This window comes from Pristiophorus japonicus, chromosome 15, assembly GCF_044704955.1.
Source record: "Pristiophorus japonicus isolate sPriJap1 chromosome 15, sPriJap1.hap1, whole genome shotgun sequence".
Lineage (NCBI taxonomy): Eukaryota > Metazoa > Chordata > Chondrichthyes > Pristiophoridae > Pristiophorus > Pristiophorus japonicus.
This window is the reverse complement of record NC_091991.1, coordinates 92,789,266-92,814,346: the sequence shown is the minus strand read 5'-3', so window position 1 is coordinate 92,814,346 and position 25,081 is coordinate 92,789,266. Positions and strand designations below refer to the sequence as shown.

General features: G+C 50.7%; 1 protein-coding gene across 1 annotated transcript in view; it reads right to left on the bottom strand.

Moving 5' to 3' along the window:
* LOC139281563 (serine/threonine-protein kinase B-raf-like) overlaps window positions 1–25,081 on the bottom strand; it is a 163,210-nt gene that overhangs the window by 91,268 nt on the left and 46,861 nt on the right. The window contains exons 2-5 of the mRNA XM_070901724.1: window positions 24,507–24,683; window positions 23,968–24,014; window positions 14,324–14,442; window positions 11,544–11,675 (exon numbers count right to left, since the gene is read on the bottom strand). Of these exons, the coding sequence (XP_070757825.1) occupies window positions 11,544–11,675; window positions 14,324–14,442; window positions 23,968–24,014; window positions 24,507–24,683 (475 nt within the window). The remainder of the gene's footprint in view (window positions 1–11,543; window positions 11,676–14,323; window positions 14,443–23,967; window positions 24,015–24,506; window positions 24,684–25,081) is intronic.

The window sequence follows — 25,081 nt, the reverse complement described above, 5'->3', positions numbered from 1 at the left end:
AATACTACATTGATGCAATGGGGTCACTCCTGACTCTGGCGAGGTGACACAGTGTTGAGAGCAATGGGATCTTTGCTCAGTCCCAAGACAGCTGCAGTGTGGGTTAGATACAAAGTAAAGCTCGCTTTACACTATCCCATCAATGGCAGTTAACTTCAGTCAGCTGCAACTGTTTATCTTGGAGGTGCTAACTACTGTGAGCACGGAGCTGAGCCAGCACTTGCAAACAGTAAATGTTCCGAATTGGGGAAAAGCTAATTTTGCTAAGTTAAGGAGTGATTTGGCCATAGTGGACTGGAAACAGCTACTTGTGGGTAAATCGATGTCGGAACAGTGGGAGGCATTCAAGGAGGCGATCCGGAAGGTTCAGGCCAATCATGTGCCCTTAAAGAAAAAGGCTGGAAAAAATAATTCTAGAGCCCCCTGGATGTCTAGGGACTTAAGGGGAGGATTAAGAAAAAAATAGACGCTTATGTCACATATAAACGGTTCAATACTTTAGAATCTTTAGAGGAATATAGAAAGATAAGAGGATATTAGGAAAGGATATTAGGAATGCTAAGAGAAAGCACGAGAAATTCTTGGCCAGTAAAATTAAGGAAAATCCTAAGATGTTCTATAAATATATTAAGAGTAAGAGGGTAACTAAGGAAAGGGTAGGGTCTATTGGAGACCATGAGGGTAATCTTTGTGAGGAGACGGAAGATGTTGGTAGGGTTCTTAACGATTATTTTGTATCTGTTTTCACAAAGGAAAGAGGTAATGCAGATACTGCTATCGAGGAGGAATGTGATATTCTGGATGAAATAAATATAGCGAGAGAGGAAGTATTAAGGGGTTTAGCAGCTTTGAAGGTAGATAAGTCCTCAGACCCAGATGAAATGCATCCCAGGCTGTTGAGCGAAGTAAAAAAAAGAGGAAATAGCAGAGGCCTTGACCATCATTTTCCAGTGCTCTTTGGATATGGGCATGGTGCCGGAGGATTGGAGGACTGGTAATGTGGTACCCTTGTTTAAGAATGGAGAAAGGGATAGGCCGAGTAATTACAGGCCTGTCAGCCTAACCTCAGTGGTGGGAAAATTATTGGGAAAAATCCTGAAAGACAGGATAAATCTGTATTTGGATAGGCAAGGATTAATTAGGGACAGTCAGCACAGATTTGTTAAGGGAAGATCGTGTTTGACTAACCTGATTGAATTTTTTGAGGAGGTAACCAAGAGGGTCGATGAGGGTACTGCTTACGATGTAGTATATATGGACTTTAGCAAGGCTTTTGATAAGGTTCTGCATGGTACACTGGTCATGAAGGTTAAAGCCCAAGGGATACAGGACAAAGTGCAAGTTGGATCCAAAATTGGCTTAGAGGTAGGAAGCAAAGGGTAATGATGGATGTTTTTGTGACTGGAAGGATGTTTACAGTGGGGTTCCGCAGGGCTCAGTACTGGGGCACTTGCTTTTTGTGGTATATATCAACGATTTAGATTTGAATATAGGAAGTATGATTAAGAAGTTTGCAGGCGACACTAAAATTGGCTGTGTGGTTGATAATGAAGAGGAAAGTCATGGGCTGCAGGAGAATATCAATCTACTGGTCAGGTGGGCAGAGCAGAGGCAAATGGAATTTAATTCAGAGAATTGTGAAGTAATGCACTTTTGGAGGGCTAATAAGGAAAGGGTATACACATTAAGCGGTAGGCTACTTAATAGTGTAGATGAACAAAGAGACCTTGGAGTGCTTGTCCATAGATTCCTGAAAGTAGCAGGCCAGGTGGATAAGGTGGTTAAGAAGGCATACGGAATGCTTGCCTTTATTGGCTGAGGCATAGAATACAAGAGCAGGGAGGTTATGCTTAAATTGTATAATACTTTGGTTAGGCCACAGCTGGAGTACTGCGTGCAGTTCTGGTCGCCGTATTATAGGAAGGACGTGATTGCACTGGAGAGGGTGCAGAGGAGATTTACTAGGATGCTGCCTGGAATGGAGAATCTTAGTTATGAGGACAGATTGGATAGGTTGGGTTTGTTCTCAATGGAACAGAGGAAGTTGAGAGGAGACCTCATCGAGGTGTACAAAATATTGAGGGGCCTGGACATAATGGATAGTAAGGGTCTATTTCCATTGGTGGAGGGGGCTATTACAAGAGGACATAGTTTTAAGGTGGTTGGTGGAAGGTTTAGAAGGGATTTGAGGGGGGGGTTTTGACGCAGAGGGTTGTGGGGATCTGGAACTCGCTGCCTGGAAGAATGGTTGATGCAGAAACCCTCACCACTTTTAAGAGATGGTTGGATGGGCACTTAAAGTGCAGTAACCTGCAGGGTTACGGACCTAGGGCTGGTAACTGGGATTAGACTGGATGACCTTTTGTTGGTCGGCGCAGATATAATGGTAAGTACTGCAGGGAATAGAATATGGTCAGGGTGATATCCTGGACTAGTTTCGATCACCTGGATGGGTCGGAGAGGAATTTCCCCAGATTTTTTTCTCCCTAAATTGGCCTGGGTTTTTAATCTGGTTTTTGCCTCTCTCATGAGATCACATGGCTCCAGTTGGGGAGGAGTGTAGAATGTTTCAGTATAAGGGGTTTCGCAGTTGTGTGAGGCGGACTGGTTGGGCTGGGTGCTCTTTGCCTTTCCGTCATTGTTCATAGGTTTATGTGTAACCTTCAGGGCTGCTGACCGAGGGCCGTGTGGCTCTTTGTCGGCCGGCGCGGACACGATGGGCCGGAATGGCCTCCTTCTGTGCTGTAAATTGCTATGTTTCTAACCGCTGACGCACAGTGTGGGCTGCACAGAGTGATCTTAAACAGCGTGCTCTAGACAGAGTGCTACATTGTGAATTTGGAGAGTGGAAAGGAGGAGCAGGTGGGGAGAGCGAGAAGAGCGGCCTGAGATAAAGATAGACCTGAGAGCCGGGATGGAGTGAGAGCATGAGGGAGCGAGGCAAGTGATGTCAGCACAAAGGAAGGAGCGGGAGAGAAAAAAAATCAAATTGGTGAGTAACTGGTGATTGTTCTTTTTTAAGTTTTGAGTTTATTTCTGTTACGTTAGTTAATAGTCTATTAAGTAGAGGCATGGCAGGCACCTCAGTCCCGTGGAATGCGCATCTTGTGCCCTGTGGGAACTCTAGGATGCTTCCTGTGTTCTGGACAATCATGTGTGCAGGAAGTGTTGTCAGCTCCAGGTTTCAGGAGGTGGTCACCCCGCAGTGTGCAGGCAGAGAGGGAATGGGCAACCGCCATTCAGATAAGGAGGACCAGGCAAATAGTGCAGTAGCCCCGAGTGCATCTTGCTTTGCTCTCCAATCAGTATTCAGGACTTAATAATGGTAAGGGCGATGGTTCCTCTGGGGAACAGCCACAGCCAAGTCCACGGCACTACAGGTGGCTCAGATGTACAGTGGGAGGAGGAGGAAGATCGGGAAAGCAATAGTGGTAGGGGATTTGAGAGTTAGGAGAACAGACAGGCATTGCTGCGGCTGCAGACGTTATTCCAGGATGGTATGTTGCCTCCCTGGATGGGGGTGGGTGAACAGCCAGATGTTGCGGACCATATTGGTACTAACGACCTACGTAGAAAGAGGGATGAGATCCTGCAAGCAGATTTTAGGGAGCTAGGAAAGAGATTGAAAAGCAGGACCTCAAAAGGTAATAATCTCGGGATTACTCCCTGTACCGCGAGCTAGTGAGTACAGAAATAGGAGGCAAGAGCAGATGAATGCGTGGCTGGAGAAATGGAGCAGGAGGGAGGGCTTTAGATTCCTGGGACATCGGGACCAGTTCTGGAGGAGGTGGGACCTGTACAGGCCGGACAAGTTACATCTCAACCGAGCCGGAACCAATATCCTCACGGGGGGGGGGGGGGGGGGGGGGGGGAGTTTGCTAGTGCTCTTAGGGAGGATTTAAACTAATTTAGCAGGGGGTGGGTACCAGGATGCAGCATTAGAAAGGAGAAACAAAGTGTACAAAGGATCGGGAGAGACAGAGAGCATGAGAGTAAGAAGTGGTAAGGTATCAGTTGGGGTCAGTCTAAGAGAGAATACAAGAGGTTTAAGATAGGTTTACAGTGCATGTGTGTGAACACACAAAGTGTGGTCAATAAGGTTAGTGAGCTGCAGGCACTAGGAGACACATGGGAATATGATGTTGTGGTGATAACAGATACCTGGCTCAAAAAGGGCAGGATTGGGTACTAAATATTCCTGGATACAAGGTGTTCAGGAAAGACAGGGAAGGAAAGAAAGGAGACGTGTTGCAGTATTGGTTAAGGAGAATATTCCAGTGCTGGAGAGAAAGGATTTCCTAGAGGGGTCAAGGACAGAATCTATATGGGAAATAATAGAGGCGCCATTACACTATTGGGTGTATTTTATAGACCACCAACTAGTGGGAAGGATATAGAGGAGCAAATTTGTAGGGAAATTACAGAGAGGTGCAAGAACTATATAGTAGTGATAATGGGGAACTTCAACTATCCTAATATAGACTGGGATAGTAACGGTGTAAAGGGTAGAGAGGGGAAAGAGTTTTTGAAGTGTGTTCAGGAGAACTTTCTTGATCAGTATGTTTCCGTCCCAGCGAGGGAGAAGGCATTGCTGGATCTGGTTCTGGGGAATGAGGTGGGTCAGGTGGAGCAAGTGTCAATAGGGGAACATTTAGGGAACAGTGATCATGGTATCATGAGGTTTAAATTAGCTATGGAAAAGAACAGGGAGCACTCTGGCGTAAAAATATTTGTGGATGAAGGCAAATTTCAGTGGGTTGAGAACGGATCTGGCCCGGGTAATTTGTCATCAAAGATTTGCAGGCAAAACTGTAATTGAACAATGGACTGCCTTTAAAGGAGAGATGGTTCGGGTACAGTCGAGGTACATTCCCACCAGGGGGGAAAGGTAGGGCAACCAAAGTCAGAGCTCCCTGGATGACGAAAGAGATAGAGAGTAAGGATGAAGCAGAAAAAGAGTTTGTAGGACAGATATCAGGTTGGGAATACAAGTGAAAATCAGGCTGAATATAGAAAGTTCAGAGGGGAAGTGAAAAAGAACATAAGAGGGGCAAAGAGAGAGTATGATAATAAATTGGCAGCTAAAATAAAAGGGAATTCAAAAGTCTTCGATAGGCATATAAATAGTAAGCGGAGGGGTGGGGCTGATTAGGGACTAATAGGAGACCGACATATGGAGACACAGAGCATGGCTGAGGTACTAAATGTGTACTTTGCATCTGTCTTCATCAAGGAACAAGTGTTGCCAAAGTCAGAGTGAAAGAGGTAGTGGAGATACTGGATGGGAAAAAATTAATAAAGAGGAGGTACTAGAAAGGCTGGCTGCATTTAAAGTTGATTAGTCACCAGGACTGGATGGGATGCATCCAAGGATCCTAAGAAAAGTTAAGGTGGAAATTACAGAGGTACTGGCCATAATCTTCCAATCCTCCTTAGACACGGGGCTGGTGACAGAGGACTGGAGAATTGCAAATGTTTAAAAAAGGGTGCAAGGATAAAGCCAGCCAGTCAGTTTAACCTCGGTAGTGGTGAAGCTTTTAGAAATGATAATTAGGGACAGCATTAACAGTCACTTGGACAAGTATGGATTAAGGAAAGCCAGCAGTTGGTGAGAGGGGAGCGACCTGTCAAAAGCCCAGCGGGAGATCGAGAGCCAGCGGCAGTTGGTGAGAGGGGAGCGACCTGTCAAAAGCCCAGCGGGAGATCGAGAGCCAGCGGCAGTTGGTGAGAGGGGAGCGACCTGTCAAAAGCCCAGCGGGAGATCGAGAGCCAGCGGCAGTTGGTGAGAGGGGAGCGACCTGTCAAAAGCCCAGCGGGAGATCGAGAGCCAGCGGCAGTTGGTGAGAGGGGAGCGACCTGTCAAAAGCCCAGCGGGAGATCGAGAGCCAGCGGCAGTTGGTGAGAGGGGAGCGACCTGTCAAAAGCCCAGCGGGAGATCGAGAGCCAGCGGCAGTTGGTGAGAGGGGAGCGACCTGTCAAAAGCCCAGCGGGAGATCGAGAGCCAGCGGCAGTTGGTGAGAGGGGAGCGACCTGTCAAAAGCCCAGCGGGAGATCGAGAGCCAGCGGCAGTTGGTGAGAGGGGAGCGACCTGTCAAAAGCCCAGCGGGAGATCGAGAGCCAGCGGCAGTTGGTGAGAGGGGAGCGACCTGTCAAAAGCCCAGCGGGAGATCGAGAGCCAGCGGCAGTTGGTGAGAGGGGAGCGACCTGTCAAAAGCATACCGGTGCAGCTACAGCGGGAGAGAAAGCAAAATAGAAGTAGAAAGTAATCAAAAAGTGACGTCACAGCCAATGGGGTAAGTGATTGGCTGGTGATTGGTGAGTAGCTTTTCTTTTATTTTTTATATCAGTAAGTGAACTATAACATTGTTATTACCAATTTAAGGGTATCTAAGGTTAAGACATGGCAGGAGAGCTCGGTCATGTGATATGCTCCTCCTGTACCATGTGGGAACTCGGGGACACTTCCGGTGTCCCTGACGACTACGTGTGTGGGAAGTGTATCCGCCTCGAGCTCTTGACGGTCCGCGTTGCGGAATTGGAGCTGAAGGTGGATTCACTCTGGAGCATCCACGATGCTGAGAATGACGTGAGTATCACGTGTAGTGAGTTGGTCTTACCGCAGGAGAAGGGTCCACAGCCAGATAGGGAATGGAAGACCAACAGGAAGAGCAGTGCAAGAAAGATAGTGCAGGAGTCCCCTGTGGTCATCCCCCTGCAAAACAGATACACTGCTTTGAGTACTGTTGGGGAGGATGACTCATCAGGGGAGGGCAGCAGCAGCCAAGTTCATGGCACCGTAGGTGGCTCTGCTGCAAAGGAGGGCAGGAAAAAGAGTGGGAGCGCGATAGTGATAGGGGATTCGATGGTGAGGGGAATAGATAGGCGTTTCTGCGGCCGCAACCGAGACTCCAGGATGGTATGTTGCCTCCCTGGTGCAAGGGTCAAGGATGTCTCGGAGCGGGTGCAGGACATTCTGAAATGGGAGGGAGAACAGCCAGTTGTCGTGGTGCACATTGGTACCAACGACATAGGTAAAAAAAGGGATGAGGTCCTACGAAAAGAATTTAAGGAGCTAGGAGCTAAATTAAAAAGTAGGACCTCAAAAGTAGTAATCTCGGGATTGCTACCAGTGCCACGTGCTAGTCAGAGTAGGAATCGCAGGATATCGCAGATGAATACATGGCTTGAGCAGTGGTGCAGCAGGGAGGGATTCAAATTCTTGGGGCATTGGAACCGGTTCTGGGGGAGGTGGGACCAGTACAAACCGGACGGTCTGCACCTGGGCAGGTCCGGAACCAATGTCCTAGGGGGAGTGTTTGCTAGTGCTGTTGGGGAGGAGTTAAACTAATATTGCAGGGGGATGGGAACCTATACAGGGAGACAGAGGGAGACAAAAAGGAGGCAAAAGCAAAAGACAGAAAGGAGATGAAGAAAAGTGGAGGGCAGAGAAAACCAAGGCAAAGAACAAAAAGGGCCACTGTACAGCAAAATTCTAAAAGGACAAAGGGTGTTAAAAAAACAAGCCTGAAGGCTTTGTGTCTTAATGCAAGGAGTATCCGCAATAAGGTGGATGAATTAATTGTGCAAATAGATGTTAACAAATATGATGTGATTGGGATTACGGAGACGTGGCTCCAGGATGATCAGGGCTGGGAACTCAACATCCAGGGGTATTCAACATTCAGGAAGGATAGAATAAAAGGAAAAGGAGGTGGGGTAGCATTGCTGGTTAAAGAGGAGATTAATGCAATAGTTAGGAAAGACATTAGCTTGGATGATGTGGAATCTATATGGGTAGAGCTGCAGAACACTAAAGGGCAAAAATCGTTAGTGGGAGTTGTGTACAGACCTCCAAACAGTAGTAGTGATGTTGGGGAGGGCATCAAACAGGAAATTAGGAGTGCATGCAATAAAGGTGCAGCAGTTATAATGGGTGACTTTAATATGCACATAGATTGGGCTAGCCAAACTGGAAGCAATACGGTGGAGGAGGATTTCCTGGAATGCATAAGGGATGGTTTTCTAGACCAATATGTCGAGGAACCAACTAGGGGGGAGGCCATCTTAGACTGGGTGTTGTGTAATGAGAGAGGATTAATTAGCAATCTCATTGTGCGAGGCCCCTTGGGGAAGAGTGACCATAATATGGTGGAATTCTGCATTAGGATGGAGAATGAAACAGTTAATTCAGAGACCATGGTCCAGAACTTAAAGAAGGGTAACTTTGAAGGTATGAGGCATGAATTGGCTAAGATAGATTGGCTAATGATACTTAAGGGGTTGACTGTGGATGGGCAATGGCAGACATTTAGAGAACGCATGGATGAATTACAACAATTGTACATTCCTGTCTGACGTAAAAATAAAAAAGGGAAGGTGGCTCAACCGTGGCTATCTAGGGAAATCAGGGATAGTATTAAAGCCAAGGAAGTGGCATACAAATTGGCCAGAAATAGCAGCGAACCTGGGGACTGGGAGAAATTTAGAACTCAGCAGAGGAGGACAAAGGGTTTGATTAGGGTAGGGAAAATGGAGTACGAGAAGAAGCTTGCAGGGAACATTAAGGCGGATTGCAAAAGTTTCTATAGGTATGTAAAGAGAAAGAGGTTAGTAAAGACAAACGTAGGTCCCCTGCAGTCAGAATCAGGGGAAGTCATAACGGGGAACAAAGAAATGGCAGACCAATTGAACAAGTACTCTGGTTCAGTATTCACTAAGGAGGACACAAACAACCTTCCGGATATAAAAGTGGTCAGAGGGTCTATTAAGGAGGAGGAACTGAGGGAAATCTTTATTAGTCGGGAAATTGTGTTGGGGAAATTGATGGGATTGAAGGCCGATAAATCCCCAGGGCCTGATGGACTGCATCCCAGAGTACTTAAGGAGGTGGCCTTGGAAATAGCGGATGCATTGACAGTCATTTTCCAACATTCCATTGACTCTGGATCAGTTCCTATCGAGTGGAGGGTAGCCAATGTAACCCCACTTTTTAAAAAAGGAGGGAGAGAGAAAGCAGGGAATTATAGACCGGTCAGCCTGACCTCAGTAGTGGGTAAAATAATGGAATCAATTATTAAGGATGTCATAGCAGCGCATTTGGAAAATGGTGACATGATAGGTCCAAGTCAGCATGGATTTGTAAAAGGGAGATCATGCTTGACAAATCTTCTGGAATTTTTTGAGGATGTTTCCAATAAAGTGGACAAAGGAGTACCAGTTGATGTGGTATATTTGGACTTTCAGAAGGCTTTCGACAAGGTCCCACACAGGAGATTAATGTGCAAAGTTAAAGCACATGGGATTGGGGGTAGTGTGCTGACGTGGATTGAGAACTGGTTGTCAGACAGGAAGCAAAGAGTAGGAGTAAATGGGTACTTTTCGGAATGGCAGGCAGTGACTAGTGGGGTACCGCAGGGTTCTGTGCTGGGGCCCCAGCTGTTTACATTATACATTAATGATTTAGACGAAGGGATTAAATGTAGTATCTCCAAATTTGCGGATGACACTAAGTTGGGTGGCAGTGTGAGCTGCGAGGAGGATGCTATGAGGCTACAGAGTGACTTGGATAGGTTAGGTGAGTGGGCAAATGCGTGGCAGATGAAGTATAATGTGGATAAATGTGAGGTTATCCACTTTGGTGGTAAAAACAGAGAGACAGACTATTATCTGAATGGTGACAGATTAGGAAAAGGGAAGGTGCAACGAGACCTGGGTGTCATGGTACATCAGTCATTGAAGGTTGGCATGCAGGTACAGCAGGCGGTTAAGAAAGCAAATGGCATGTTGGCCTTCATAGCGAGGGGATTTGAGTACAGGGGCAGGGAGGTGTTGCTACAGTTGTACAGGGCCTTGGTGAGGCCACACCTGGAGTATTGTGTACAGTTTTGGTCTCCTAACTTGAGGAAGGACATACTTGCTGTTGAGGGAGTGCAGCGAAGATTCACCAGACTGATTCCCGGGATGGTGGGACTGACCTATCAAGAAAGACTGAATCAACTGGGCTTGTATTCACTGGAGTTCAGAAGAGTGAGAGGGGACCTCATAGAAACGTTTAAAATTCTGACGGGTTTGGACAGGTTGGATGCAGGAAGAATGTTCCCAATGTTGGGGAAGTCCAGAACCAGGGGTCACAGTCTAAGGATAAGGGGTAAGCCATTTAGGACCGAGATAAGGAGAAACTTCTTCACCCAGAGAGTGGTGAACCTGTGGAATTCTCTACCACGGGAAGTAGTTGAGGCCAATTCACTAAATATATTCAAAAGGGAGTTAGATGAAGTCCTTACTACTCCGGGGATCAAGGGGTATGGCGTGAAAGCAGGAAGTGGGTACTGAAGTTTCATGTTCAGCCATGAACTCGTTGAATGGCGGTGCAGGCTAGAAGGGCTGAATGGCCTGCTCCTGCACCTATTTTCTATGTTTCTATGTTTTTAGCACGGATTTGTTAAAGGCAAATCGTGTTTAACTAACTTGATGGAGTTTTTTGATGAAGTATGAGAGAGGGTTGATGAGGGCAATGTGGTTGAGGTGCTGTACATGGATTTCCAAAATGCATTCGACAAAGTGCCACATAATAGGCTTGCCAGCAAAGTTGAAGCCCATGGAATAAAAGGGACAGTGGCAGCATGGATACGGAATTGGCTCAGTGACAGGAAACAGAGAGTAGTGGTGAACGGTTGTTTGTCGGACTGGAGGAAGGTTGAGAGGAGATTTGATTGAGGTGTTCAAAATCATGAGGGGTCTGAACAGAGTAGAGAGAAACTGTTACCAGAGAACACAGATTTAAGGTGAATGGCAAAAGAACCAAAGGCGACATGAGGAAAAACTTTTTAATGCAGCGAGTGGTTAGGATCTGGCCGAGAGGGTGGTGGAGACAGACTCAATCGTGGCTTTCAAAAGGGAATTGGATAAGTACCAGAACGAAAACATTTTTAAGGGCTACGGGGAAAGGACGGGGGAGTGGGACTAGCTGAAGTGCTCTTGCAGAGAGCCGGCACGGGCTCGACGGGCCGAATGGCCTCTTTCTGTGGTGTAACCATTCTATAATTCTATCAAACACTCCAGGACAGGTACAACATGGGTTAGATCCAGAGTAAAGCTCCCTCTACACTGTCCCATCAAACACTCCCAGGGCAGGTACAGCACGGGGTTAGATACAGAGTAAAGCTCCCTCTGCACTGTCCCATCAAACACTCCCAGGGCAGGTACAGCACGGGGTTAGATACAGAGTAAAGCTCCCTCTACACTGTCCCATCAAATATTCCCTGAACAGTGGTTAGATGCAATGTACAGGGGAACTTTACTCTGTATCTAACCCGTGCTGTACCTGCCCTGGGAGTGTTTGTTGGGACAGTGTTGAGGGAGCTTTACTCTATCTAACTAACCCTTGCTGAACCTGCCCTGGGAGCGTCGGATGCTGAAACCGGGTAATGGGAAGCTTTCTATTCTTGGTGGTAATATCCTCACCTTGATGAGTATCAAATTTGCAAGATAAAAAAAAAAATCAATGACCTAAGAAATTTTTCAGAAATGGTGGGTTTACTCACCTGATCACGGTTATTGATGTTTGAATAGGGTAACTGGCCGCTCATTAACTCATACAGAACCACCCCAAACGCATAGACATCTGATTGGAAACTGTAGGGGTTCTTGTCTTGCATTCGGATCACCTCAGGCGCCTGAGAAAAGGCAACGTTTGGTTAGTGAGGGTAAGCATCAGATTTACTGGTGAAAGTCAGGACACTGTGGGGCAGGGGTGGACAGTGAGAGATCTCGGTCCCGGAGCGCACAGCTCGAGAAACACCAGGCCCGAGGTCGGTGAATCTCCATCCATTTCGAGGACACCAAATATGGCCATCAAACCCAAATGTAAAAAAGTGAGGAAGGTTAGGCAGCAGCACGCAAACTCGCTGGGAGAGTTCAGACAATCAAGATGGGTTCACCATGCACAGACTTAAAATAATAGATTTGTGCCTTTGTGAGGAGGTACTGAAGATATTTATCACATCCAGGTGCAGAGGAAAGCTTTGTGATAAATTTGATCCTTAACGCTATTAGAACATACGAAATAGGAGCAGGAGTAGACCATTCCGCCCCTCGAGCCTGTTCTGCCATTCAATAAGATCGTGGCTGATCTTCTCCCTCAGCTCCACTTTCCTGCACTATCCCCATATCCCTTGATTCCTTTAATATCAAAAAATCTATCGATCTCTGTCTTGAATATACTCAACGACTGAGCCTCCACAGTCCTCTGGGGTAGAGAATTCGAGAGACTCACCGCCCTCTGAGTGAAGAAATTTCTCCTCATTTCAGTCCTAAATGGCCGACCCCTTATTGAGACAGTGACCCCTGGTTCTAGACTCCCCAGCCAGGGGAAACATCCTCCCTGCATCTACCCTGTCAAGCCCTGTAAGAATTTTGTATGTTTCAATGAGATCACCTCTCATTCTTCTAAACTCTAGAGAATATAGGCCTAGTTTGCTCAATCTCTCCTCATAGGACAATCCTCCCATCCCACAGGGAAGGAGATCAAAAGAGCACTCCAGGTGTGGTCTCACCAGGGCCCTATATCATTGGTTACTAGCCATTTTGTTTGAAAATCTATCATCAAGAATAAGTAACTTTTCAAAAGAAATGATGAGCTAAACTGACAAAAGTTATAAATGTATCAATTTGTTTCCCCCAAGATATTTATTCTGAACACGTGGAACCTTTCGCCTGAAGGTGGGAGAGTGAAGACTGAAGGGGCAGGGGCTTGCCTTACAGAGAACGAGAGAGAGCAGGAAGGAGTGCCGGGGAGGGGGGGTGGACATGACCGTGTTGGGCAGGGCGTGCCTCCTGATCCTGTGCCAGGGATGTGACCGAGTGGCAGCTTGCCCCGGCAGTGTTCAACCTTAGTACCGGAGAACACGCTGCACTTTAAAAGCCAATGGGCCACGATTCGCATACGCCTGCTTTAAGCCCTCTTCCAAGCTTCTCCTCCGGTACCTGGCCCAAGAGACCGCTGAGTGTTGGCGGGGACTCTGACTGTGAAGGAATCGGGTCCCGTCTGCATACCTGCACTTTCCAGCAGGAATCACTACATAGTAATCGGCAGCAGGAACTCCAGCCAATTTGTCTGTACCCTTCCTTAGCCCGGCTTCACCCAGCACAGACTAGAAATCAAGCCTGGGACAACGGAGCCTGCACTGATCAATGCCACACCACCCGCTAGAGAAGCTTTGATTACAAATCTCATCCGACGACTCCTGCCACTGAATCCAATCCTGTGAGACCATCTCCACTGCTCAAACACCGACACAGACCTCAACTTGCCCCACTGGGAAATTCACTTCAGGACTCCAAAGGCTGAAGGGAAAAGCCACTTAAAAATTTCTACAGCTGCATTCAAATGCCCTTTTCTAAAAAAATAGTTTATTCAGCGAATCTATTGGGAGCAAATTTGCTCTGGTTAGCATCATAAACAAAGTAGAACGATTTTCTCTGCACACTAATTCTGGTGCAAGCATTCTGAGAAACACAGATTTACCTCCAGCTCATGACCATAGGGTTTCCAGCACTGCTTCATATGCAGAACCTCTACCCAGACTTCTCCCGCCCCAGGTTGGCCTCTGAAAGGTGGACAGCCCACCATCAAAAGATAGAGTCTCGGGGCTGGGGGGACATTATATCCGCGACCTTGCCGGTTACATTTTTAATTGGGGTAAGTGATGCATTACGATAGGACATCCTGCCGAATTCTACGGCGATTTGTACCCAAATGCCCCGATTCCTGTCTTGGCCACAGTGCAGCTGAGCGGAGAACTAAGAAGTTGTCCCAACAATTGTTCAGACCTGCCCTCCCCATTCCCGGAGCTCTCAGGGAGAGTTCCCAATTCTCACCGTTCTCAAAGTTCAGATTTTGATGTGCGAGGAAGGGTCAGAAATTCCACTACACACTTTTTCCAAATGCCCGGTGTAATCCCAGGTAGAACCTCCATCGATGTAAAGTTTTTCAAACAACGATCAGAATGTCCATTCACTGGGTAACGCGGGTATTAGGAGTGAAGGATTTCACTTTGGTGACCTTGATTCTACCAATGAAAACACAGCGACAGTAGTGGGGTTTGACGATGTATAATTGATCTCGCATCAATCAAAACTGTACTAAGCTGAAATGGGCTCGGAAATGAAATGAAATGTTAACATGTATTTCATCTCTTGGTATGAATGTGTGACATTGGGGTCGACTGAACTATGCAGTGTACAGCCTGGGCAATAACAAAGGCTCTCCTCTTCCACCACTCATATTATAACGGCCAGCTTTAGATATAGTTTCGGCACTCACCATCCACAGGATAGAACCAGACAGCTGTTCGAATTGGTGGGACCCGCTCCACCGCGATTTCACTGTCGCCAAGCCAAAGTCCCCGATCTTCACCGTTAGATCTTCATGTAGAAAAATATCTTTGAACTGGAGTTAAGGAACTCAGAGACACCAAGCATGAATGATACAAATCCCTAACCCCAAAGCCTACTGACCACCTGTACAAAGGGGGTAGAAAATGGAACCGTTACTACCCTGGGGTGGGGGGCTCAGGGTAATCCAAGTGTCCCTTTATATTCAAAGCAAGAATGCCTCATCTGGTTTATACAGAAGTTTAAACATTGGTGCCTGAGGACGTTCTCAGTTCAATTATCTGCTATATGTAGCAAAGGAAGAGTTAAGTCCGCCCCTTTCTGATCTGTCCACCAGCCAGCTAAAATGGGGTATCGGAGACTGTGGCACCATTCAGATTATGGTTACCACTAAGTAGTGTGCTGGGGAACAGTGGTGCACAGTCGGTACAGTCACATTTACAACTGCTGCCCTGGGCAAGATCTCAGTCACACTCCTCCCTCAGTGTCTGTACTGGTCAGCAATGGTGAAGCCTGGTCACATACGTGCCGCTGGCAACAGCCGTTTAGCTTTGCTGCACTATGCGTTGCCAGTGGAGATGCCCAGGAATCTGATGCTGCTCATTGCAAGTCACAGATCACAATGTTTTATTACAATATTGTTATGCCATGTAACACACTGTAAAGGGTGCAGGGGAGATTTATAAGAACATTGCCTGGACTGGAAAATTTTGGCTATGAGGAAAGATTGGAGATACTGGGTCTGTTTTCTTTGGAACAGAGAAGGCTGAGGCCTGATTGAGGTGTTTAAAATTAAATGGATAGAGTGGATAGGAAGGAGCTGGTTCCCTTGGCAGAGGGGTCAATAACCAGGGGGCATAGGTTTAAAGTAATTGGGGGGAGGTTTAGAGGGGATTATGAAGGGAAATTTCTGCTGAAAGGGTGGTAGAGGCAGAAACCCTCACCACATTTAAAATGTACTTAGATGTGCACCTGAAGTGCCGGAATCTACAGGGCTACGGACCAAGAGCTGCAAAGTGGGATTAGGCTGGATAGCTCTTGGTCGGCCGGCGCGGACACAATGGGCCAAAATGGCCTCCTTCCGTGCTGTAAATTTCTATGGTTCTAAATCTTTTTGTTTCACTAGTAATGCAGAGAACACATAATACAAAATATACCAGTGGAGAGAGGTAACCGGTGTCCAGCAGCAATGGGAGTGGGTGTCGAGGACTCTGGGAGCAGTAAATGAGTTCTCAGGTAGATTGTGGAAAAGCAATGGCTATTAACACAGGATTGCTGTTTACAAGCTCCGTACCCAGCCAAGAGATTTTGTTTCATTGGTTGGAAGTAAAAATAAATGTGATTAGGACAACCATCTGTTCACTGAATATTCCAGAAGGCAGGAATCTCTAATTATGTCGCTCTGATATTTATCGAAGGAAAACTATATTTATTTTCCAGAAGGCAATCAAAAACACTGAATTCCGTGCCTCTCGGAAGATTAATAAAAGGACTATCGGCAAACCCCAGGACAGCACTTCAGAGGATCTTTTAGCTAATTAACCCCCACATTCTGCCTCACCTCCCCCTCTAGTATTGCAGGAGGGAGCGTTTCATGTTTGTTGGCGTTGGGGGCTACACAGGAGAGATGGGCTCTGGGTGAACTGACGTGGCATAAACAACAAATAAAACTGTGGTGTGACTGACTGACTCAGGCGAGCGGGGCAGAGAGATTTATTTCGGCATGTGGGGGGTGGGGGGTGGGGGTGACGGTGCAATGAGTCAGTGGGGTATGGAGGCTGATTGAAAAGATGAAGGAAACAAGTAGAAGGGAAAGGGGTCATGAGGAATGTCAGTGCTGCAGTGTTTATCTGCAAAAATGCAAAGTAATAGAAATAACTATAGGCACTAATTAGAATGGCGGGACATGATGTTGTGGCCTTAACAGAAACTTGGCTTCAGCCGAAGTAGAACTGGGAACGTTTTAGGAGAGACAGAGACGGAAAAGAGGAATTGGGCTGGCCTGATGAGAAACACAATTCCAGCCACAGAAAGGATTTATTAATAGTGGTGGTGCTCATGAGAGGGTAGAGTTAGTGATGATAAATGGATCCATTATCATATCAGGAGTACATTAGAGAACAATGAATATGAAATCGAGGATTAGATTTGTAGGTAACTTGTAGAGGTTTATAGTGGTAAGAAAACTAATGGGGGGAATCTAAATATCCTGCAGTAGGCTGGGATAAGGCAAATATTTGCTACCAGAATGGAGAAGGTTTCTTAGAATACAGCCAGCACTGTTCCTTCAATGATATGTTGCATGCAACAAGGGAAGGTACAGGGCTAGATCTGGTTATGGGTGATGAAGTGGTACACGCAAATGATCTGAAGCCAGGGGAACAGTTGGGAATTAGTAAGCAAAACCTAACAAGGGTCACATTGGAAACAGATTAAAAAGGAGAAATCCATGATAAACATATTAGACTGGAAACTAGCTAATTTGAAAAGGAACTTAGTTCTGAGAAAGCAATTGCAAAAAATCAAAGTGTGGAGCAGCATGGGGAGATGGTTAAACAGGAGGCGGTGCAGGTCCAGGTTAGATACAGTCTGAATCGGAGTAACGGGGATGAGCCAAAGGCTGAGGTTCCATGAATAAATAGGGATTTAGGCCGAGCAGAGCCGAGATTTAAAAAGGAGGTAAGGACTAAATTTGGATGTGAGGGACAAGAGAGGTGTAAAACATTTGGAGGAAAGCAAAAAAAAGACTTGCATTTATATAGTGCCTTTCACTACCTCAGGATATCCCAAATGCTTTACAGCCAATGAAATACTTTTTGAAGTGTAGTCACTGTTGTAATGTGGGAAACAGGCTTGCAAGCTCCCCCAAACAACCATAGTTTTAGTGACGTTGATCGAGATATAAATATTGGCCAGGACACCCGGGATAACTCCCCTGCTCTTCTTTGAAATAGTACTGTGGGATCTTTTACGTCCATTTAACACCTCATCCAAAGGACGGCACCTCCAACAGTGCAGCGCTGCCTCACTGGAGTGTCAGCCTAGATTTATGTGCTCAAGTCTTTCGAGTAGGACTTGAACCCACAACCTTCTGACTCAGAGGTGAGAGAATGATAAAGACTGATCAACATAAAGGGACATAGAAAAGGATTCGAGAAGCATGTAAGTAAAAGAGAGATGAATTGAGAGAGAATTGGGGGATTCGTAATAATTGGGGAGATGCTTAATTAAGTATTTCACCTGTGTTTTTAGAGAGAGGTGAGAATGGGATAGGATGAGCCCTGAGGCGTATGTGGAAGTGTTACTACTGGAAATAACTATTCAAAGAAAAACTGCTTAAAAAGTCAGTAGACCCAAATGGGATGTATCCCAGAACACTGAAGGAAGTTAGGGAGGAGATCACACAGGCACTTAGGAGAACATTTTAATAGTCTGTGAAAAGAGGGTGAATGACTAGAGTCCACAAGACAGAATGAATTAGTGGGCACCGAGAAAACCATGGGGTAGGGGTAGTCAACATGGATCTGTATTGGGCAGGTCACAGCAGGTTAACTCATTTCATTGAATTTTCAGAATGCGTAGCTAAAGGGAATGTAGTGGCTGTTGCATATATGGATTTTCAGACTTCTAATGAACGGCCACAATTGGTTAGGACAATGAAGGCACAGGGTATGAAAGGGTTGTAGCTGCAGGGATAGAGGGTGGGCTAGGAGACACAAGGCGGTGAGTTAGGGTAAATGATTTCAGGCAGTGGTGTGCCCCATGAAGCTGTGCTGGGGTCTCCTGTTCTTCATTCATATAAATGATCTGGACACGATAAAGGCTGCTGAAGATACCAAATTAATGGGCATGGCCAACTGAGGAACAATTGAAAGATAATTAAATACATAGGATAATTAGCACAGAGCTAAAGGGAGAGCAATTGGGGGTGGGGGGCCGATACAGGGAGAGCGATGGGGGGGGGGGGGATACAGGGAGAGTAATGGGGGGGGCAGATATAGGGAGAGCTGGGGGTGCAGATACAGGGAGAGCAATGGGGGGGGGGGGGGGAAGATACAGGGAGAGTAATGGGGGGGGTACAGGGAGAGCGAGGGAGGGGTACAGGGAGAGCGAGGGGGGGTACAGGGAGAGCGGGGGGAGTTACAGGGAGAGCGGGGGGAGTTACAGGGAGAGCGGGGGGGGTTACAGGGAGAGTGGGGGGGAGTTACAGGGAGAGCGGGGGGAGTTACAGGGAGAGCGGGGGGGGTTACAGGGAGAGCGGGGGGGGGGGGTTTACAGGGAGAGCGGGAGGGGGATTACAGGGAGAGCGGGGGGGGGATTACAGGGAGAGCGGGGGGGAGTTACAGGGAGAGCGGGGGGGAGTTACAGGGAGAGCGGGGGGGAGTTACGGGGAGAGTGGGGGGGAGTTACAGGGAGAGCGGGGGGGGGGGTTACAGGGAGAGCGGGGGGGGGGTTACAGGGAGAGCGGGGGGGGAATTACAGGGAGAGCGGGGGGAGTTACAGGGAGAGCGGGGGGAGTTACAGGGAGAGCGGGGGGAGTTACAGGGAGAGCGGGGGGAGTTACAGGGAGAGCGGGGGGGGTTACAGGGAGAGCGGGGGGGGGTTACAGGGAGAGCGGGGGGGGGTTACAGGGAGAGCGGGGGGGGATTACAGGGAGAGCGGGGGGGGTTACAGGGAGAGCGGGGGGGGGTTACAGGGAGAGCGGGGGGGGGATTACAGGGAGAGCGGGGGGGGGATTACAGGGAGAGCGGGGGGGGGATTACAGGGAGAGCGGGGGGGGGATTACAGGGAGAGCGGGGGGGGGGATTACAGGGAGAGCAGGGGGGGTTACAGGGAGAGCGGGGGGGGGGGTTACAGGGAGAGCGGGGGGGGGATTACAGGGAGAGCGGGGGGGGTTACAGGGAGAGCGGGGGGGGGTTACAGGGAGAGCGGGGGGGTTACAGGGAGAGCAGGGGGGTTACAGGGAGAGCGGAGGGGGGGGGTTACAGGGAGAGCGGGGGGGGTTTACAGGGAGAGCGGGGGGGTTTACAGGGAGAGCGGGGGGGGGGGGTTACAGGGAGAGCGGGGGGGGGGGTTACAGGGAGAGCGGGGGGGGGGGTTACAGGGAGAGCGGGGGGGGGGTTTACAGGGAGAGCGGGGAGGGTGTTACAGGGAGAGCGGGGGGGGTTACAGGGAGAGCGGGGGGGGGTTACAGGGAGAGCGGGGGGGGTTACAGGGAGAGCGGGGGGGGGGGTTACAGGGAGAGCGGGGGGGGGGGTTACAGGGAGAGCGGGGGGGGGGTTACAGGGAGAGCGGGGGGGGGTTACAGGGAGAGCGGGGGGGGGTTACAGGGAGAGCGGGGGGGGGTTTACAGGGAGAGCGGGGGGGGGTACAAAGAGAGCGAGGGGGGGGATACAGGGAGGGGGGGGGATACAGGGAGAGCGAGGGAATGCAGGGAGAGCGAGGGGATACAGGGAGAGCGAGGGGATACAGGGAGTGCGAGGGGATACAGGGAGAGCGAGGGGATACAGGGAGAGCGAGGGGATACAGGGAGAGCGAGGGGATACAGGGAGAGCGAGGGGGGGTGATACAGGGAGAGCGAGGGGGGGTGATACTGGGAGAGCGAGGGGGGGTGATACTGGGAGAGCGAGGGGGGGTGATACTGGGAGAGCGAGGGGGAGTGATACTGGGAGAGCGAGGGGGGGTGATACTGGGAGAGCGAGGGGGGGTGATACTGGGAGAGCGAGGGGGGGGATACAGGGAGAGCCGGGGGGGGGGGATACAGGGAGAGCGGGGGGGGGGTTACAGGGAGAGCGGGGGGGGGTTACAGGGAGAGTGTGGGGGGGGGTTTACAGGGAGAGCGGGGGGGGGGGGGAGTTACAGGGAGCGCGATGTGGGTTACCGGGAGAGCGGGGGGGGTTTACAGGGAGAGCGGGGGGGGGGGGTTTACAGGGAGAGGGGGGGGGGGTTTACAGGGAGAGCGGGGGGGGTTTACAGGGAGAGCGGGGGGGGTTTACAGGGAGAGCGGTGGGGGGGGGGGGGGTTACAGTGAGAGCGGGGGGGGGGGTTACAGGGAGAGCAGGGGGGGTTTACAGGGAGAGCGGGGGTGGTTTACAGGGAGCGCAGTGGGGGTTACCGGGAGAGCGGGGGGGGGGGTTACAGGGAGAGCGGGGGGAGTTACCGGGAGAGCGGGGGGGGGGGTTACAGGGAGAGCGGGGGGGGGGTTACAGGGAGAGCGGGGGGGGGGTTACCGGGAGAGGGGGGGGGGGGTTACAGGGAGAGCGGGGGGAGTTACAGGGAGAGCGGGGGGGGGGTTACAGGGAGAGCGGAGGGGGTTACAGGGAGAGCGGGGGGGGTTACAGGGAGAGCGGGGGGGGTTACAGGGAGAGCGGGGGGGTTACAGGGAGAGCGGGGGGGGTTACAGGGAGAGCGGGGGGGGGTTACAGGGAGAGCGGGGGGGGTTACAGGGAGAGCGGGGGGGGTTACAGGGAGAGCGGGGGAGGTTACAGGGAGAGCGGGGGAGGTTACAGGGAGAGCGGGGGAGGTTACAGGGAGAGCGGGGGAGGTTACAGGGAGAGCGGGGGAGGTTACAGGGAGAGCGGGGGAGGTTACAGGGAGAGCGGGGGGGGTTACAGGGAGAGCGGGGGGGGTTACAGGGAGAGCGGGGGAGGTTACAGGGAGAGCGGGGGAGGTTACAGGGAGAGCGGGGGAGGTTACAGGGAGAGCGGGGGAGGTTACAGGGAGAGCGGGGGAGGTTACAGGGAGAGCGGGGGAGGTTACAGGGAGAGCGGGGGAGGTTACAGGGAGAGCGGGGGGGGTTACAGGGAGAGCGGGGGAGGTTACAGGGAGAGCGGGGGAGGTTACAGGGAGAGCGGGGGGGGGTTACAGGGAGAGCGGGGGGGGGTTACAGGGAGAGCGGGGGGGGGTTACAGGGAGAGCGGGGGGGGGTTACAGGGAGAGCGGGGGGGGGGTTACAGGGAGAGCGGGGGGGGGTTACAGGGAGAGCGGGGGGGGGTTACAGGGAGAGCGGGGGGGGGTTACAGGGAGAGCGGGGGGGGGTTACAGGGAGAGCGGGGGGGGTTACAGGGAGAGCGGGGGGGGTTACAGGGAGAGCGGGGGGGGTTACAGGGAGAGCGGGGGGGGTTACAGGGAGAGCGGGGGGGTTACAGGGAGAGCGGGGGGGTTACAGGGAGAGCGGGGGGGTTTACAGGGAGAGCGGTGGGGTTACAGGGAGAGCGGGGGGGTTTACAGGGAGAGCGGGGGGGGTTACAGGGAGAGCGGGGGGGGTTACAGGGAGAGCGGGGGGGTTACAGGGAGAGCGGGGGGGTTTACAGGGAGAGCGGGGGGTGGTTACAGGGAGAGCGGGGGGGGTTACAGGGAGAGCGGGGGAGGTTACAGGGAGAGCGGGGGGGGTTACAGGGAGAGCGGGGGGGGTTACAGGGAGAGCGGGGGGGGTTACAGGGAGAGCGGGGGGGGTTTACAGGGAGAGCGGGGGGAGTTACAGGGAGAGCGGGGGAGGTTACAGGGAGAGCGGGGGGGGTTACAGGGAGAGCGGGGGAGGTTACAGGGAGAGCGGGGGGGGTTACAGGGAGAGCGGGGGGGGTTACAGGGAGAGCGGGGGGGAGTTACAGGGAGAGCGGGGGAGGTTACAGGGAGAGCGGGGGGGGTTACAGGGAGAGCGGGGGAGGTTACAGGGAGAGCGGGGGGGGTTACAGGGAGAGCGGGGGGGGTTACAGGGAGAGCGGGGGAGGTTACAGGGAGAGCGGGGGAGGTTACAGGGAGAGCAGGGTGGGGGGGGATACAGGGAGAGCGAGGGGGGGATACAGGGAGAGCGAGGGGGGGGGGGATACAGGGAGAGCGAGGGGGGGGGGGATACAGGGAGAGCGAGGGGGGGGGGGTTACAGGGAGAGCGGGGGGGGTTACAGGGAGAGCGGGGGAGGTTACAGGGAGAGCGGGGGGGGGTTACAGGGAGAGCAGGGTGGGGGGGGATACAGGGAGAGTGAGGGGGAGGGGGATACAGGGAGAGCGAGGGGGGAGTGGAGGGGGCCGATACAGGGAGAGCGAAGGGGGTTGGGGGGGGCCGATACAGGGAGAGCAAGGGGTGGGTGCAGATACAGGGAGACCGGGGTGGGGGAGGGGCGCAGAAACAAAGCTCTTTAAAGATAGAAAACATGATGTAATGTCGGTAGAGTTTCCGGATATTATATGTAGAGGCTCTAAATACAACGGCAGGGAAGTGTTAAATTTGTCGGGAGATTGTTTACCTGACAGTTGGAGTACTGGAAGAAGTTCTGGGCACCTCGTTATAGCTAGAATATCAGAGCTATAGAAAGGGGACAGTGATGATTGAATAGAACGAGAACCAGGAATGAGAGATTAGAGTTAGGAGGAAAGGCTGGGGATTTTTTAAGTCTAAGACAAGGCCAGGGGTTTTCAAATTGACGAAAAGGTTTTGAGAGGATGAACAATGAAAGGCTGCTTCTGTTGGTTAGCAATAGAGGCCATTATCTCCGGACTGTCACTAAAACAATGAAGGGTGAAGTTCGAGGACTTTATTTCCCCACACATGCTGTACCACAAGTACTGTTGAGGCAGAGATTATGTTGTTTAAAAAGGAATATAAAGATGTAAACAGAAAGGACAGTAAATGGCACTAGTTGATGAGTTATCACTGGTACAGGGGAGATGGTACAAGTGGCCCCATCCTGTGCTGCCATTCCTAATGACTCATTACATTAAGTGGTGCGAAGCTATTCTCCCATGGAGGGCATCACAACTGCGTCAGATCATGTCTTCACCTGACATCCAGATGTGCAACCTTTCCAGCGGGCTTCACTACACAGGAACAGAAACCTCCGCTAATTCTCCCCCCTTAACCCAGCAGTCTGCGTGGGCCCCGACCTGCGAGCACCATCGGAGCAGGCCGGAGAGCGGAAGGAGCAGCGTGGCGGGGTACCACTCCAGGGAGCAGCACGAGTTGGAGCAGGAGAGCAACAGCAGTGAAGAGGGACGTCACCAAGATCCAGGTCGGTGATTGGAGCGTGGGCGGGTACAGCAGGAGCGGCGAGGTCGGGGCGAAGGAGCGGCGAGAGATTGTAGAGGGACGTGATCGGGGTCCAGGGGCAGCACAGGCCAGCCCACATTGCGATATATGTGCGCACTAGGTCTGTGCAGCAGAGCTGGTCTCCAGTCGTCCTGGTTAACCCTTGCCACTGGACCAAGACCTAGCTCTGTCAAGCCCGTGTGGTGGCTGGTGTGCAACGGCCACCACACGTTAAAAAAATCCACGCACAGGCATCTTCCATCCTTCAGGATGTAGTTCGGGATCTGGAATATTAGGTCCTTCATTGAAACACCTGTGAACCTTTTGTCGTGGAAGCAAGTCATCCTTGGTTCGAGCGACTGCCTATGATGATGATGATGAACCCGGGGGGTGGTCACTGAGGCTAACGGGAGAATCCTTGCCGCTGTCTTTGCTGAGAGTAGATCACAACTGGTACCGCTGGCCTGTATGGCTCAGCTACTTAATCATTACAGTCTTAATCATTGGGGGTTAAACGCCCACTGCCTCATACTCCAAGTATGAAAGGATACTATTACTTTTTAGATCTCGGTGGATAATGGACTTTGCATGTAGGTAGCTGTGACAAAGAACAGTCGTCATTAGCATCCAGCTTATCCAACATCAGTAATCAACTTCAATATGAGGCAACAGGAGGAATGGCACATGACCTTCACTAACAGGTGCCTCCATGGTGCAGTGTATTTCATTCGGAGGCTGGTAAGACGACCCTCAGGGCATACACAGCTTTTGTATTTACTTTTCTAAGATTGTTTCCTCCTCCCCTGATGGCACAGACTCTCGCTGTGACGCACCTCTGTGGAGAGTGACCTAGCGTAAGGCAAGTGTCGGCAGAAACTGGGCCTGGGACCTTGTGGTCAGTGAGGGGCTGGTATACCCAGTGGGACCTTTACCCACTAGGCCAGCAGGGAGAAGGTGGTCACTTGCCCACCCGCCCATCTATTAAACAATCCCTGACGTTCACTGGAGTCACCAGCTTTCTGTTTGAAACCAAGACTCTCAGCCATTCCACACGAGCTTCTCGGGTCGAGGAGTAGAATCGTGCACTTACTCCATGCCCTGCGCAGTCTGGCGGGCAATGTCGATGAGCTTGATCATCTCGAACTTGGTCTCGATGATGTGAAGGTGGTGGTACAGACTGGAGCCCTCACACCACTGTGCCACGATGGCAAGCTGCGGCTTCGTGGTGTAACCCATAAATAGCAGGATGTTCACGTGCCGGGTTTTTCTAGATGGGGAAAAAATGGTTAGATTAATTTATCATCCATCAAATGCCACGATTTGTGAGGCGAGGCGCGCCTTTCAACATCCAAGGATGCTGGAATATGTTATTGGATTAAGACTCTGATGAAAGAAGTAACTGATCTATAAAAAGGGAACGGACTGCTTTGAATCAGCATGTCAAATTCTTGCGTATTATTATCCTCCCCTTCGGGAGAGGGAATGGGGATGGGGGGGGGGGGGGTGGGGGAAGGAGAGAGGGCGGCGGGGGGGGGGGGGGAGCAGGTTAGAGGGCGGGGGGGAGGAGTTTAGAGGGCGGGGGGGGAGGAGGTTAGAGGGCGGGGGGGGAGGAGGTTAGAGGGCGGGGGGGGAGGAGGTTAGAGGGCGGGGGGGAGGAGGTTAGAG